The 15837-nt window shown below is 44.2% G+C and overlaps 1 protein-coding gene across 2 annotated transcripts; it reads left to right on the top strand.

The window, feature by feature from the left end:
• The first annotated feature begins 424 nt into the window (after positions 1-424).
• On the top strand, positions 425-15817 carry LOC118388506 (ethanolamine kinase 1-like). Of its 2 annotated transcripts, XM_035777666.2 has the most exons (10): positions 425-545; positions 680-853; positions 7190-7327; positions 7544-7665; positions 8030-8170; positions 9095-9237; positions 11723-11806; positions 11907-12067; positions 12170-12243; positions 12714-15817. In XM_035777666.2, exons 2-10 carry the CDS (start codon positions 707-709, stop codon positions 12784-12786), a joined length of 1083 nt encoding a protein of 360 aa, XP_035633559.1. In that variant the 5' UTR covers positions 425-545; positions 680-706; the 3' UTR covers positions 12787-15817. The 2 variants fall into 2 exon arrangements, with proteins under 2 accessions (XP_035633559.1, XP_035633558.1); XM_035777665.2 differs by having other exon boundaries at positions 470-853.
• The last annotated feature ends 20 nt before the right edge of the window (positions 15818-15837 follow it).

The following is a 15837-nucleotide window of genomic DNA, read 5'->3' as shown; positions in this document are numbered from 1 at the left end:
CTAAAATAGCAAATATTTAGGGTATACATTATTTGTTTTACACCATATAAAATATATTGAATGCCATTACATTGCTGGTGCTGGTATTCGACTGATATTCGACTGGCATTACAACACTGACACACTCTGACTAAAATTGGTACTTATAATATTGAAAAGAATAGGGGGCGCCCCAGACCAAGTTATTGTCAATGTCTGGGACCAATCAATGGACCTAAAATGTTGCTTAAAAACAATTACATGTTTCTTTCTGATCAAAAGTAAATCCTCATTCAAGGTAATGAATTTCGCCTTTCTCATGTTATTTGATAATGACTCTTTGGATATGCATACACCCACAGAGTTTATTTGTCACAATACCGAAAAACAAAAGCGGCTACTCTGACGCTCTTCGACTCCACTCGGACAAACTCGGGCTTAGAAAGTTGGCGTGCTCCCTCCCAGTCCGCTGGTTGCTCGGAGCTCGCGGTTATGCGCGTCAAGCGTCGGATGATTACGCGAGGGCGGTGCCAAGTAGGAGATAAGCGACGACGAGAACCTCACCGGTAGTTGCATCCTTTGCTTTAACCATTTATAAGCACCTTGTTTAGCTACCGTTAGCCGTTTATACCAACCAGCTCACAAACAATTGCTGTTGTTTTTTTTTTGTATGTCACGAATTCCATTCATATCTGTCAAGAATTCGAAACGGAAAATAAACCACATTATGGAGACGGAGATACACGTGCCTGTGGGGTCGCCGGTAATTCGAAAATTCCCGATTTTCGTGGAGGAACATAACGTAACCGATGGGGCAATGAAGCTGGTAAAGCAGCTTCGGCCAGCGTGGGACATAAACCATGTCAAGACCAAGGTAAGTTCGACATCTCTCCACTGAATGATGCGCCAACGCCATGGCCCCTCATCACTAGCTAGCTAACTAAAGTTAGCATAACTATCAGACCAGTCCAGGGGCCTTGATATATTCCTCGTCCCGTGCATACATTTAAAACATCTATTTCGTGCATCACACTGGCTTTTCTTGCATTTAGTTACTTCGTTTGTAGTTATTCAACCTGAGTTCTAAGCTAGTGGTGTTAGCATTTAACTAGCTGTCAGTCACTACGCCGTTCTTGGAGACTTAAGTCGAAACAACAACGAATGTTCATGTTTGTATTCTGTGCTCCATGGATACGTTGACAAAAAGGTCATACGTCTCCCTTCGTGTGGTTTTCCGGTAGACTAGACGCTTTGTTGCGTATTGCTGCCTTTCACAGTTTGGAAAGTGCATTACACATTTGTTCACAAAAAGAAATTGCACCGCCGTCTAACTGTATATACTATACTACCAGTCAAAAGTTGACACACCCACTCATTCAAGGGTTTTACTTTAGTTTGACATTTTTTAAAACATTGTAGACTAATAGAGAAGACATCAACTATGAAATAACACACATGGAATCATATAGTAACCAAAAAAGTGTTAAACAAATCAAAAAATATTTTATATTTGCCTTGATGACAGCTTTGCACAATCTTGGCGTTCTCTCAACCAGCTTCATGAGGTAGTCACCTGGATTGCATTTAAAGTAGCAGGTGTGCCTTGTTAAAAGTTCATTTGTGGTATTTATTTCCTTAATGTGTTTGAGCCAATCAGTTGTGTTGTGACAAGGTAGGTGAAGTATACAGAAGATCGCCCTATTCGGTAAAAGACCAAGTCCATATTATGGCAAGAACTGCACAAATAAGCAAAGAGAATCGACAGTCCATCATTACCTTAAGACACGAAGGTCCGTAAATCCGGAACATTTCAAGAACTTCGATCGTTTCTTCTCGTGCAATCTCAAAACCGTCAAGCGCTATGATTAAACTGGCTGTCATATGAGGACCGCCACAGGAAAGGAAAACTCAGAGTTACCTCTGCTGCAGAGGATAAATTCATTAGTTACCATCCTCAGAAATTGCAGCCCAAATAAATGCTTCAGAGTTCAAGTAACAGACACATCTCAACATCAACTGTTCAGAGGAGACTGCGTGAATCAGGCCTTCATGGTCGAATTGATGCAAATAAACCACTAAAAGGACACCAATAAGAAGATACTTGCTTGTGCCAAGAAACTGCCGCCCCGGGGTAGCCTACTTACCTAAATATCTGGCTGAGCGGTGGTAGGCAGAAGCAGGCGCGTAAACATGAATTGAAACAGCACTTTCATGCGTTTTTGCCAGCAGCTCTTCGTTGTGCGTCAAGCATTGCACTGTTTATGACTTCAAACCTATCAACTCCCGAGATGAGGCTGGTGTGACCGAAGTGAAATGGCTGGCTAGTTAGCGCGCGCTAGTAGCGTTTCAAACTTGACTCGCTCTGAGCCTTGGGGTGGTTGTTTCCCTTGCTCTGCATGGGTAACACTTTGATGTGGTGGCTGTTGTCGTTGTGTTGCTGGTTCGAGCCCAGGGAGGAGCGAGGAGAGGGACGGAAGCTATACTGTTACACTGGCAATACTAAAGTGCCTATAAGAACATCCAATAGTCAAAGGTTAATGAAATACAAATGGTATAGAGGGAAATAGTCCTATAATAACTACAACCTAAAACTTCTTACCTGGGAATATTGAAAACTCATGTTAAAAGGAACCATATGTTCTGAGTAAGGAACTGCTTTCTTACATAGCACATATTGCACTTTTACGTTCTTCTCCAACACTTTCCATTATTTAAACCTGATCATTTGGGTGGCTTGGAAGCCTTCACCTCACCTGACGACGTAGGTTCAAAGATGGCTACTGATGGGTTGTTATAAATATTGCTTTTAGAACTGAACAGATTCCAAATGAAACGACTCTCAGATGCAGAGTGCATGTTTCATGTCTGAATGGCATTTTTAATTCATCATTAAATCTTGATTAGCAGCATAGCAAAATGATCATTCAAATTTTTTTGTTTTCTCCACAAAACTCCTTTGAGACTTCAGTAAAATAGTTTGATTGGACAAGATGTCACATCTAAATGGACGAATGTGAAAGCTGTATTTTCAGGAGAGCACAAAGTGGTTGTATCAAACGGTTCTGGCCCCACTGATTGAGGGAGCTCCTTCGATATCAAGAGACATGCTCACAAACGATTTATCAGACATTGACACTTAAACACGTTATTCACAACATATCAAGGAAGATATCTGTGCAAAAATATTTCAATTTAATTCAGTTGATCAAAATGTCATGATTATAAAGTGAACACCAGAGTGAACAGTCAAAAGCTCATTTGCATTCCCAACTGCCTCAATAGCTTCACGTAAGTACAGACACTTTGTAAGCTGTCCTCTCAGATAAGATGGACAGTGTAGTGGCAAAACAGTGTGCGTTTCCAGACGATTTCAGTACCCTGTGAGTCACCATTGTCAGATAACCACATCATATCCCCATCCTTAATTGCCTCACTTCTGATCCCCGACAAACACCTAACTTTGGCTTCACGCACACACCCACATAAGACACAACTCACCCCCAGCTACACACTCACACACCCACATAAGACACAACTCACCCCCAGCTACACACTCACACACCCACATAAGACACAACTCACCCCCAGATACACACTCACACACCCACATAAGACAACTCACCCCCAGCTACACACCCACATAAGAAACAACTCACCCCCAGCTACACACTCACACACCCACATAAGACACAACTCACTCATCTCCATACCAACTGGAGTTATGATGTCCATTGATAGACACTCTTACTGACAGTTGTGGCTGCTTTGTGGGATGTATTGTTGTCTCTACCTTCTTGCCCTTTGTGCTGTTGTCAGCCCAATAATGTTGCTACCATGTTGTGTTGTTGCCTTGCTATGTTGTTGTCTTAGGTCTCTCTTTATGTAGTGATGTGTGTTTTGTACTATATTTTTAATCCCCGTCCCCGCAGGAGGCTTTTTGCCTTTTGGTAGGCGTCATTGTAAATAAGAATTTATTCTTAACTGACTTTCCTAGTTAAATAAATATACCTAGGCCTATTTCTGACACTGGGTGATGTCTTCCACGTTTAGGGTTCCTGTCGGGGAAAGGGGAAATGCATTATTCACTGGCACTAAGCAGTAGGTAGGCCTGCTATCGGGTGAATCTTGTATCTTGTCAGCTGTTTTATGGCAATGTGTTTGTGACGTATGATGATGACACTAATGGTACATGACACACTGGTTTCTTTCGGGCCGTGAAGAGCAGGGATGATAAACCCAAAATTACCGACACTGTTTACTCAGGTCATTTTCAGTGATTTTTGCAGCACAACATTCCTGTAGATTGTTCGAAAACCATTATTCGGTCAACAGTAATGGCGTATGCATTATGTTGATTCCTGCTATGAAAGTATCTCTGTCCCTGTTTGGCTGTCGGCTGCTGACTCTCATTCCCCCTTCTCACTCTGTGCATGGAGGAGGGAGAGGTGCATTCTGAGAAGCAGGACTGTTGCTAAAAATGCTATTGCGGGGGGAAATGCAGTGTTATTGTTTACTCCAATTGGTGGTAGGGTTTGTGGGGAATAGAATAAGAAAGGTTTATTCTAAAAAAAATACTAAAAATACAAAAATAAGTGTGTATATACGCGTGTATATAGATATAGATATATGGGGGATTGGAAATGATGCAGACAATTACATTGATGGAAGCAACAATCTTTCTGCAATATTAAGCTGATCCACACCTTTAAAAAATGCTGTTGCGGGGGAAAATGTTTTCAAAGCAACTACAGTTGTTCTGGAAAGTTTTACATTTACTGATTACTCAATTAGACTACATGGTTAGCAACAATGTCATATTTAGAGTTAGCAATCTAGCTAAGGGTTTCGAGTTCCCACTTCCTCAGGTGGTGAGTAATGTAGCCTACAGGTCAATAAGCACAAAGATGTTAGCAAATTCTCTGAAGAGCTAAAAAATAAATTTGATCATTCTGGATCCTATTTTGACAGGTTGCACATCAAAATATCAATCATGCATTTCCTGATTTATGGTTGTCGTGAAAAATGTGTCAATTTACTGGGATGTGGATTTGTGGCCATATCGCCCAGCTCTATGGCCTTGCTAGTGAGACTAACTTCCCACTCTTGCCTAGTGCTGACAAACTTAGACATGTCTTACTCCAGTCATCCTGTGTTTGGTACATTGAGGCCAGAATGTGACTGTCTCTGGGTACTTTGACCGAATTGACAGGCCCCAACTTGTTCTTCACCCAGCCTGATACCACAAACAAATCAGCCAAAAGGCATGGATCCACTTTCTCTGTGAATCGTATTCCCACTGGGCCAGAGTCGTCTCAGGCATTTTCCTGATCATTTGAGTGGCTTGGAAGCCTTCACCTCACCTGACGACGACGTAGGTTCTTTCTCCTCATTTTTGTCAGGATCAATTTCAAGTTCGCTCTGTCGACTCAGCTGTGTGTGTGTGTGTGGCTTAATCTGCCCCCCCCGGCTGGCCTGTGACTGAGAACGTGATACTGTTGACCTCCCAACACAGCTTTTCTCAATTGGAGCCAGCCAAACAGGCTTTGTCCCCCTGCCTTTGTCCCTGTAACCCACACAGCCTAATACAGCCCCCACCAGGCATGGGTACGTGCGAGAGAGATGGAGGACAAACTGAGCTAGAGTGGGAGGACAGACTGAGTGGTAGACTTATATGGATGGTGAGCTGGGAGAATGTGTGAGAAACTAGTTGGAGAGAAGTGAAGGTTGGGGGGGGTTACTGGATCTGAACTGAGCCACCTGGACAGGATTTGGAAGGGGTCGGGGGGCTTTCTGTTACTGTAAATATCTAGTGTCCAGTCCCAAACATCCTGCCCTCTATCCCTACAAACACCAGAACCTACCAACACCCCAGTCACATCCCATTCCCATCACCTTTGACCTGCTTATTATCACACATTAATGCCATGTGGCCTTCTGCCAATTCTGATGTGTGTGTGCAAGAGATACTTTGTATATTTTGCGTGTTTGACTGTCTGTGGCCTCATGAATGGCTAGAAACGGAGAGAAGGGTTCAGTCTCAACAGAGAAGATCAATGCTCTGGAGAAGGTTTTTTAATTTGTAGCCACAATAAAGTGATGGCCTACTAAGATATGCAGAAGTTCTGTTCTCATTTAAAGAACACGTCACCTAAAACAGAATGTTGGTTAATAATTATCCCAGTTGTGTTGGAGCTTATTGCCTGTGATACGTGGAGAAACTCCCACACATTGTGTTCTGGGTCTGTGTGGACTGTCACGGGATAAAGCAGTCCAAAGCGGTATACGTGTGTGTGGTCATAACATGGTGCCGGTGTGCCCAGCTCTCTGGTAAACCATGCTAGGAATGCCAGCTATGTTGGGGTGGGCGGCCAGAGAGCGGGCCAGTGTGGATGGGGCTAGTCGCTCTGCAATCTCTAGCTTTGGGGATGGATATCTGCCCACTGTAAAATCACTAGTCCAGATTGTCCACATTCCAGAGAGCATGAATATGGTAAGTTATTAGCCATTGGGTGGATCTCAATGGTCAGAAAGGAGATGGGGAAAGAAAGCCACATGTAACTAAAGACTACACATGCAGACCATGACTTCCTGTGTTACTTTCTCCCCCAACAGTAGTCATTGAATGAAGTGGCTGGCAATGCAAACAGCTTCCTTGTCTGGGTGCCGTTAAACAAGTAGCCTAGCTGGAAAGCCCTTGCCCTTTGGCCCAGTTGTCCAGCTTCAGTATAGACATAGGTACAGTATTCTGGGTTATCTCAGCTCATAAGATAAGCTAGTCAGACCTTCTAGGAAATGACTGTTGTGACTCCCTCAACCTTCTCATGGTCATCTAGGCCTATGCTTCCTGATATGACTCCTGGCAAGGACAGGCTTGTGCCTCAACTGACCTAGTGACAGTTAACTAGAGTAGACTCGACTAAACTATACCTTCACTGGTGGGGAAGGGGGATACCTAGTCAGTGTCTTCCCCATTTAACCCAACCCTCTGAATCAGAGAGGTGTGGGGGGGGCTGCCTTAATGGACATCCACGTTATCAGCGCCCGGGGAACAGTGGGTTAACTGCCTTGCTCAGGGACAGAACGACAGACTTTAACCTTGTCAGCTTGGGGATTCGATCCAGCAACCTTTTGGTTACTGGCCCAACACCCCTACCCGCCAGGCGACCTGATGCATTTTTGCTGTATTAATCTCCCTCCCTCCCTTTCTCAGCTCTTCACTGATGGGACCACTAATAAGCTGGTGGGTTGTTATGTGGATGCCAGTCCAGAGGATGTGGTTCTGGTGCGTGTGTATGGGAACAAGACGGAGCTGATCGTCGACCGAGACAACGAGCTCAAGAGCTTCCAGGTGCACCACACACGTTCTCAAGAGCTTCCTGGTTCGCAAACACACACACATTATTTACAGTTCACACATTTGACTCTTCAGAGCGTTTCACTATCAAACTAAGGGCATCTATACTGGTAGCCAAGTTCAACTCCCTGTGCGTGGACCCATATGCAGGCTACTTCCTGGTGTGTCTTATGAGGTCATCAGTGTCTAATCCTTTGCATGTCTTTCCAGGTTCTACATGCTAACGGCTGTGCGCCGCGCCTCTACTGCACCTTCCAGAATGGCCTCTGCTACGAGTTCATGCAGGGGGACGCCCTCGGAACACAGGATGTCAGGGACCCGATCTTACTCAGGTGAGGACATTTTACTAGAAAACCATCTTCAAGCTGATCCTGGTATCTGTCTAGTCTGCAGGGAAAGCCTGGTTTGATGTGTAAATATACAAGCTCCTAGCGTAGCTGACTGCTAATAAGTCCAGGGGGACTGTGACTCTAGGCAGTCCTAAGCCCTGTTGGCTGCACCATGGAACTACAATAAGAACTGTGTAGAGTAAACACCATTTAAAAGGTCAAAAAACAGTCAAGTAAACTACTTTTTCATTGATCAGAACAGGATGCAGGACACAAAGCTATTTTTGGGGGATAGGAGTCATTCTGTAATGATTGTCTATTTCATCATACTTGCAGAATGATGTATTGTGTGTTTGTGTGTCCTCAGGCTAATATCCAGGGAGATGGCTCGTATCCATGCGATCCACGCACATAACGGCTGCATCCCCAAACCCAACCTGTGGATCAAGATGAGGAAATATTTCTCTCTGGTCGCCACCGAGTTCACAGAGCAAGCCTCCAACGCCAGGTAAGAGGAACCTGAACACAATACTCTGTACCAGTTAATCTGAACACACACACAAACACACACTTTGGCCTCTTACTCAAGAAGGTATTTTCTTAAAACAGTTTACTGTACATATATGTGCTGGCCAGCTGTCTCCCAGTCCTGTCCTCAATGCCTGGGTCTGCTATTAAGTCCTCCATACAGACTCCTATATAAGTGCGATCATAACAACAGGGTAGAGGTGGATTATGGAGGCGGAGGTATGCACTGGGATAACAGATGTTTGCATACCACTTATCAGCCTGCCTAGAATGCCTGGGTAATGTAGCGAGCTAATGCGTCATTCAGCCAGCCTGCCTGCACTGTACAAACACACACACACACATGTAGACTCAACAAGTGTGCCCCAACCAGCACTGTCAGAGGAGGCTTCTGTCTTCTTGTGGGTGGGTACTGGCTGCTGCTCTACCCAGCCAACAGCAGAGATCTGGGCAGGCAGGGAGAAGAGAGCTGGGCGAGGCTCTGGGGACTTGGCCACTCAGTTGGCGAGAGGTGGCCTAGGTAGATGGTCCTCGGTGATGATAGGTCATGGGGAGGTAGGTTACTGCTAGTATTGAGCAGTCCAGCCAGTAGTTGCTGTACTACTAGTGGAAGAAGGTTGGAGGTGGGAGGCCCTGGACAGAGGGGTGAGTTAACACACTGGGAGTCGGTCAATCTTCTGGATGAATGCTTCAAGCCCATTACCACACAGGACCTTGTCCGTTTCCCCTCAGCACTGCTCCACTGGGCACTCTGACTCTACACAGTACACACACACGCACTCCGTGTCTGATTTTAAACATTATCCTTTTAAGATAAAGACTAGCAATAAACCAACTTCCTCCTGTCTCCCCACTTCCTCCCGTCTCCCCTCCCTTCCTGCCGCCTCCCCCCCCATCTCTCCAGGATCCAGCAGGAGGTGCCCAGCCAGGCAGTGTTGGAGCAGGAGATGGTGTGGATGAAGGAGCACTTGTCTCAGCTGGGCTCTCCTGTGGTGCTCTGTCACAACGACCTGCTCTGCAAGAATATCATCCACAACAGCAAAGAAGGTGAGATATGTCATCAGTTTAGAACATCCTCCTCAACAGCAAAGAGGGTGAGATATGTCATCAGTTTAGAACATCATCCTCAACAGCAAAGAGGGTGAGAGATATGTCATCAGTTTAGAACATCCTCCTCAACAGCAAAGAGGGTGAGAGATATGTCATCAGTTTAGAACATCATCCTCAACAGCAAAGAGGGTGAGAGATATGTCATCAGTTTAGAACATCATCCTCAACAGCAAAGAGGGTGAGAGATATGTCATCAGTTTAGAACATCCTCCTCAACAGCAAAGATGGTGAGATATGTCATCAGTTTAGAACATCCTCCTCAACAGCAAAGAAGGTGAGATATGTCATCAGTTTAGAACATCATCCTCAACAGCAAAGAAGGTGAGATATGTCATCAGTTTAGAACATCATCCTCAACAGCAAAGATGGTGAGATATGTCATCAGTTTAGAACATCATCCTCAACAGCAAAGAGGGTGAGATATGTCATCAGTTTAGAACATCATCCTCAACAGCAAAGAAGGTGAGATATGTCATCAGTTTAGAACATCATCCTCAACAGCAAAGAGGGTGAGATATGTCATCAGTTTAGAACATCATCCTCAACAGCAAAGAGGGTGAGATATGTCATCAGTTTAGAACATCATCCTCAACAGCAAAGATGGTGAGATATGTCATCAGTTTAGAACATCATCCTCAACAGCAAAGAGGGTGAGATATGTCATCAGTTTAGAACATCATCCTCAACAGCAAAGAGGGTGAGATATGTCATCAGTTTAGAACATCATCCTCAACAGCAAAGAGGGTGAGAGATATGTCATCAGTTTAGAACATCATCCTCAACAGCAAAGAGGGTGAGATATGTCATCAGTTTAGAACATCATCCTCAACAGCAAAGAGGGTGAGATATGTCATCAGTTTAGAACATCATCCTCAACAGCAAAGAGGGTGAGATATGTCATCAGTTTAGAACATCATCCTCAACAGCAAAGAGGGTGAGATATGTCATCAGTTTAGAACATCATCCTCAACAGCAAAGAGGGTGAGATATGTCATCAGTTTAGAACATCATCCTCAACAGCAAAGATGGTGAGATATGTCATCAGTTTAGAACATCATCCTCAACAGCAAAGAGGGTGAGATGTCATCAGTTTAGAACATCATCCTCAACAGCAAAGATGGTGAGATATGTCATCAGTTTAGAACATCCTCCTCAACAGCAAAGAGGGTGAGATATGTCATCAGTTTAGAACATCATCCTCAACAGCAAAGAGGGTGAGATATGTCATCAGTTTAGAACATCATCCTCAACAGCAAAGAGGGTGAGATATGTCATCAGTTTAGAACATCATCCTCAACAGCAAAGAGGGTGAGAGATATGTCATCAGTTTAGAACATCATCCTCAACAGCAAAGAGGGTGAGAGATATGTCATCAGTTTAGAACATCATCCTCAACAGCAAAGAGGGTGAGATATGTCATCAGTTTAGAACCATCATCCTCAACAGCAAAGAGGGTGAGAGATATGTCATCAGTTTAGAACCATCATCCTCAACAGCAAAGAGGGTGAGAGATATGTCATCAGTTTAGAACATCATCCTCAACAGCAAAGAGGGTGAGATATGTCATCAGTTTAGAACATCATCCTCAACAGCAAAGAGGGTGAGATATGTCATCAGTTTAGAACATCATCCTCAACAGCAAAGAGGGTGAGATATGTCATCAGTTTAGAACCATCATCCTCAACAGCAAAGAGGGTGAGAGATATGTCATCAGTTTAGAACATCATCCTCAACAGCAAAGAGGGTGAGATATGTCATCAGTTTAGAACATCATCCTCAACAGCAAAGAGGGTGAGATATGTCATCAGTTTAGAACATCATCCTCAACAGCAAAGAGGGTGAGATATGTCATCAGTTTAGAACATCATCCTCAACAGCAAAGAGGGTGAGATATGTCATCAGTTTAGAACATCATCCTCAACAGCAAAGAGGGTGAGATATGTCATCAGTTTAGAACATCATCCTCAACAGCAAAGAGGGTGAGATATGTCATCAGTTTAGAACATCATCCTCAACAGCAAAGAGGGTGAGATATGTCATCAGTCTAGAACATCATCCTCAACAGCAAAGAGGGTGAGATATGTCATCAGTTTAGAACATCATCCTCAACAGCAAAGAGGGTGAGATATGTCATCAGTCTAGAACATCATCCTCAACAGCAAAGAGGGTGAGATATGTCATCAGTTTAGAACATCATCCTCAACAGCAAAGAGGGTGAGATATGTCATCAGTTTAGAACATCATCCTCAACAGCAAAGAGGGTGAGATATGTCATCAGTCTAGAACATCATCCTCAACAGCAAAGAGGGTGAGATATGTCATCAGTTTAGAACATCACCCAGGTGATCATCCACAAACTCGCATCATCCACTTAATTATAACATCCAAATGTTACTGATTCCAACCTCTCCATTTTCTCCAGGCCATGTCCGGTTCATAGACTATGAATACTCTAGTTACAACTATCAGGCCTTTGACATCGGGAACCACTTCAACGAGTTTGCTGGTAAGAGGAGATACATGGGCTGTATCTTAGTCATGACGTGTGTGTGTGTGTGTGTGTGTGTATATGTATGTAATGTGTGTGTGAACCTGTGTGTTTACAGGTATGAGTGAGCTGGACTATGGGCTGTATCCTAGCCGTGAGATGCAGCTGGAGTGGCTGAGTGTGTATCTGCGGGCGTACAAACTGTCCACTAAGAAAGGAGAGGAGGTCAGCGACAGAGAGCTGGAGAGACTCTACATACAGGTCAACAAGTTTGCTCTGGTGAGGAACACGCACTCTCTCTCTCTCCATCAGATGACTTGGTAGATGCTGGGCTGAAACTTTGATTAGTTTGACCCTGTCTAACCTTTGACCTCTCTGTAGGCATCACACTTCTTCTGGGGCTTCTGGGCACTCATCCAGGCCAAGTACTCCTCCATCGATTTTGACTTCCTGGGGTAAGTGTGTGTTTGTGTGTAATGGTCTCCTGTGAAGTGATGTTAAAAGCTGTTGGTCTGCCTGTCTGCAACAGTTTCTACAAACACAGTTTCTACAAACACACACGCAGAGAAAGCTGACCAGTAGAGAAAGCTGGGAGAGGGCCTGTGAAAAGAAAAATGGCGTAGAGAGTGAGAGCGGTCTCGTCTTGGGCCTGCAGAGGTGAAACTGACCCTGGTGGTTTGAGTGTCTGCAACCCAATCAGTCCTGCAGTGATGACAGAACTGTCCCCCCCGGTCACCTGTATGAATGACATATTGCTCTTGACAGTTTAACAACCAGTCAATTGGAGCTGTCTGGGCTATTGTTATTGCTGCTATTGGATACTTGGTGCTCTCATTAAGTCAAAATGGAATTATCTTCCGCTCTCTTTCAACACTTCCTTTCCCTATCTCTTCATCTCTTCCCCCCCTCCCCATCTCTCCTGCAGGTATGCTGTGCTGCGCTTCAACCAATACTTCAAGACCAAACCTGCAGTGATGGCTCTACAGATCCCAGAATGAGAGGAGAAGAAGAGGGACCCCATCACTGGCACTGACCAGTGGAGCAGACACACTTTGAGCAGGAGAGGGCTGTGCTGGGGGATGAGGGACAAAAGTTGGGGTTGAGCATTATTAATGGGGTCGAGGGGTGGGGTAAATAACATTTAGAGGGCCGAGTGTGGATGGACCACAACATTTTTTTCCAAACCTGGCAGCAAGCGCAAATACTATTTAATTCCTCTTCAACTCTGTCCACCTCTGGCTCACCAGTCAAGCTCATCAATATTCCCCAAAACAGCCAGGGGTGGTCTGTGTGTAAATGTGTCTTCATTTATTTATTCTGTGAAGAATTGATTGACCTACTGACGTAAGATTAATTCCCCAGGCAGACGGGTAGCTGAAACGCTAGCTGAGTCCGGGAGCATTTGGTGCCAACATGGAGAACAGTGTGCAGACAGTTCTGTATTTATGGGCTCTGAGTTTTCCCTGTGGTTGTGTTCAAGGTGTGTAGTGTAGGAGAGAGGGCAGCCAGCCTGTCCTTAATGTAGGCACTGATCTGAGATGATTTCTTAAGCAATATGGTCATGGTTTCACCATGAAAATAGTGTATTCATTCAACTCAGATCTACACGAAGTGGCTAGGGGTTGACGTAGAACTGAAGTTGTAGTTGCTTTCCATTGAATGTTGCACTGCAGTGTAGGTTAGAGGGGCTAGCCACGGCAAGACAGTGATATGGTCCTTTACTAATGTCTGTGACAGCAGAGCTGCCTCTGTGGCCAGGAGCAGCTTTGCGTCACTGGTGCTAGACTTTAAACCAGGGCCCTGTTCTCCCTCTGCCTCTTTTCCACCACTTTAGCTTTTATAGTTATGGTGACTCGCTCTGTTAAACTTTGCACTCAGACTACTCTGAAAATCACAACCTCAATCACCCCTGCCTTCCCCAGTATCTGACCCCTCTTCCTCCCCCTTTCTCTCACCTCCCTCTGCCCTTTTACACTTCCTCCTCTCTCGACTCTCTTGATTGGCTGAGGTGGTGGAGGGACTTTTGCCTGAAGTGCACATATTCACTGTAACATCCCAACCTCCATCCATGCAGTCATAACTTCCCTAAAAAGGAGCCAGAATCTTATACAATAGGTTATTGCGTAAACTGTCAGAGCCAGTGCTTCAAAGGGTGTGGAATCACTAACCCCAATGTTGTTCTGAAGCTTATCAGGATGTGAGTGAGGTGGCCAAGGACAAGACAGCAGGGTAAAGTCCACACTGAGCCAGCAACCACTTCCTTCTCTGACTGACATCATGCTCTTTGGAGGAACTCTTAACACCTTCCTTTATCCCGGTCCCCCCTTCCTTCCTCTCCAGCCCTCTCAGATCAGAAGATCAACATGTAAGGGGAAGTAGAGGAGAGCCGTATTAGGATATCATAAGCCTGTCCTGTGATCCCTGCCTGTCTCCTGTTACTGACGGGGTTAATAATTCACCAATATAGGAGGCTGGAGGCTTGATGTAGGATTGTGTCTATTCTATACAGTATATTTCTATCTGCAACATTCCAAACCATTTATGTCATTGAGTCAGCGGAATTGGTTGAGAGAATCTTGTAGTGTTTCCTAAAGGGATGGTCAAGGCCCTCTTGTATACATTTTTAAAGGCCATTATGGACAGAGATGACACTTTGAAAGGCTTCAGGTGAGTCACAGCTCACCACCAACTGTGGTGAACTAACAGGTGACCAAGTGCAATGAATTCCTGTTTATCGTAGATGTACATATGTGAATGTGTTTCCTTTTGAGTTGACCGTAACATTTCAGTGAGACTAACTGTATTCCTGTTAGGGTGCATCTCAACCATCTTAGAGTGGATTCCTTTCCTTTATCTACACTAATAGGAAACAATTAGATGGATGACAAATGAATCCACCATATTGCTTTCATCCTGTTTTCAGACGTGTGGTGCTGAAGGAGAGAAGAGGGAGACTGACCATAAGAGTATGAGGGAGACACTAGATGGAGACAAGGTGGTCGAATGTCAAGATGTTCTATGCACCAAAGCACTCCTGGTGGTCTGTGGTTACATTCAACTAAACTAGTCAGACACTAGATTGGCAAGCTACAACAAACAGAAGTGGCAACATGGGTTAATGGTTGAGATTTGTGATTAGAAAGCAACAGCCTACTTCATGCTAGCATGGCCAGATAGATTACTGTAAATGTCTGCTTCCTGAATGCACAACCAAAAATGACCCTGGGTTTCATGGAAATGCACCCCACTTATTGAAGTGGTAGACCAACTACGGCAGGCTAGGGCTGCTTTCCTCTTCTTAAATATGCCCTTAACTCCCTTCACAAAATGTAAATGATTATGCTTATTGCTACTACTAGTCTTTTTAGAAACTCCCTCCAGCCTAACACCTATCCAATCCTCTCAGATCTTTGAGGGCAAGCCAGCAGGAGCGGGTTCAAGAATCGCAGTGCCCGTAGGTCTACTAGTAAAATCTATAAAGTAGCGTTTTTATACACTACTACAGCACATGCCTTTACTGGACAAACGTTGAAAGAGCTTTTGAATGTGTCCTAGAAGACTTTACATTTGAAGTAAAGGAAGTAAGTTCACCATTTAGAAAAATAGCCAATAATACACATGTAGGAAGTTAAATGTGCGCTAATGTGGGACTTGATTTTATTCTTTCAACATAACCCTGTGGATATGTGCTGACTGGAAGGGTTACATCCTGACTCTGGTAATTGTAGACTAGAGATGTGTTGAAGGGCATATTCATGTTTTCATTTTACGTTTTCTATATACACATACCAAAATGGTTAGCTTCATAAGGCTTGCAGTTCATTTGCAAATAACTTAAACACTACAGGAAACTAGATTCTACTTTCTCCATGTTTTATTTTTTGACTTGAATTTTAGGTGAGTGTAGGGAGTCAGCGGTTGTAAATACTAAGAAATACTGTGAATCTGACTGTACAGTAATCCTCCACACTTGAGTGCTGGGGAGAGTAACATTTGTCAGTAAATATTTCCATTAAACGTTGAACTATTTGTTGTGTATGTGAGTGACA

The sequence above is a fragment of the Oncorhynchus keta genome, chromosome 10 (assembly GCF_023373465.1).
Source record: "Oncorhynchus keta strain PuntledgeMale-10-30-2019 chromosome 10, Oket_V2, whole genome shotgun sequence".
NCBI classification, from domain to species: Eukaryota; Metazoa; Chordata; class Actinopteri; order Salmoniformes; family Salmonidae; genus Oncorhynchus; species Oncorhynchus keta.
This window is presented reverse-complemented; position numbering and strand designations above follow the sequence as displayed.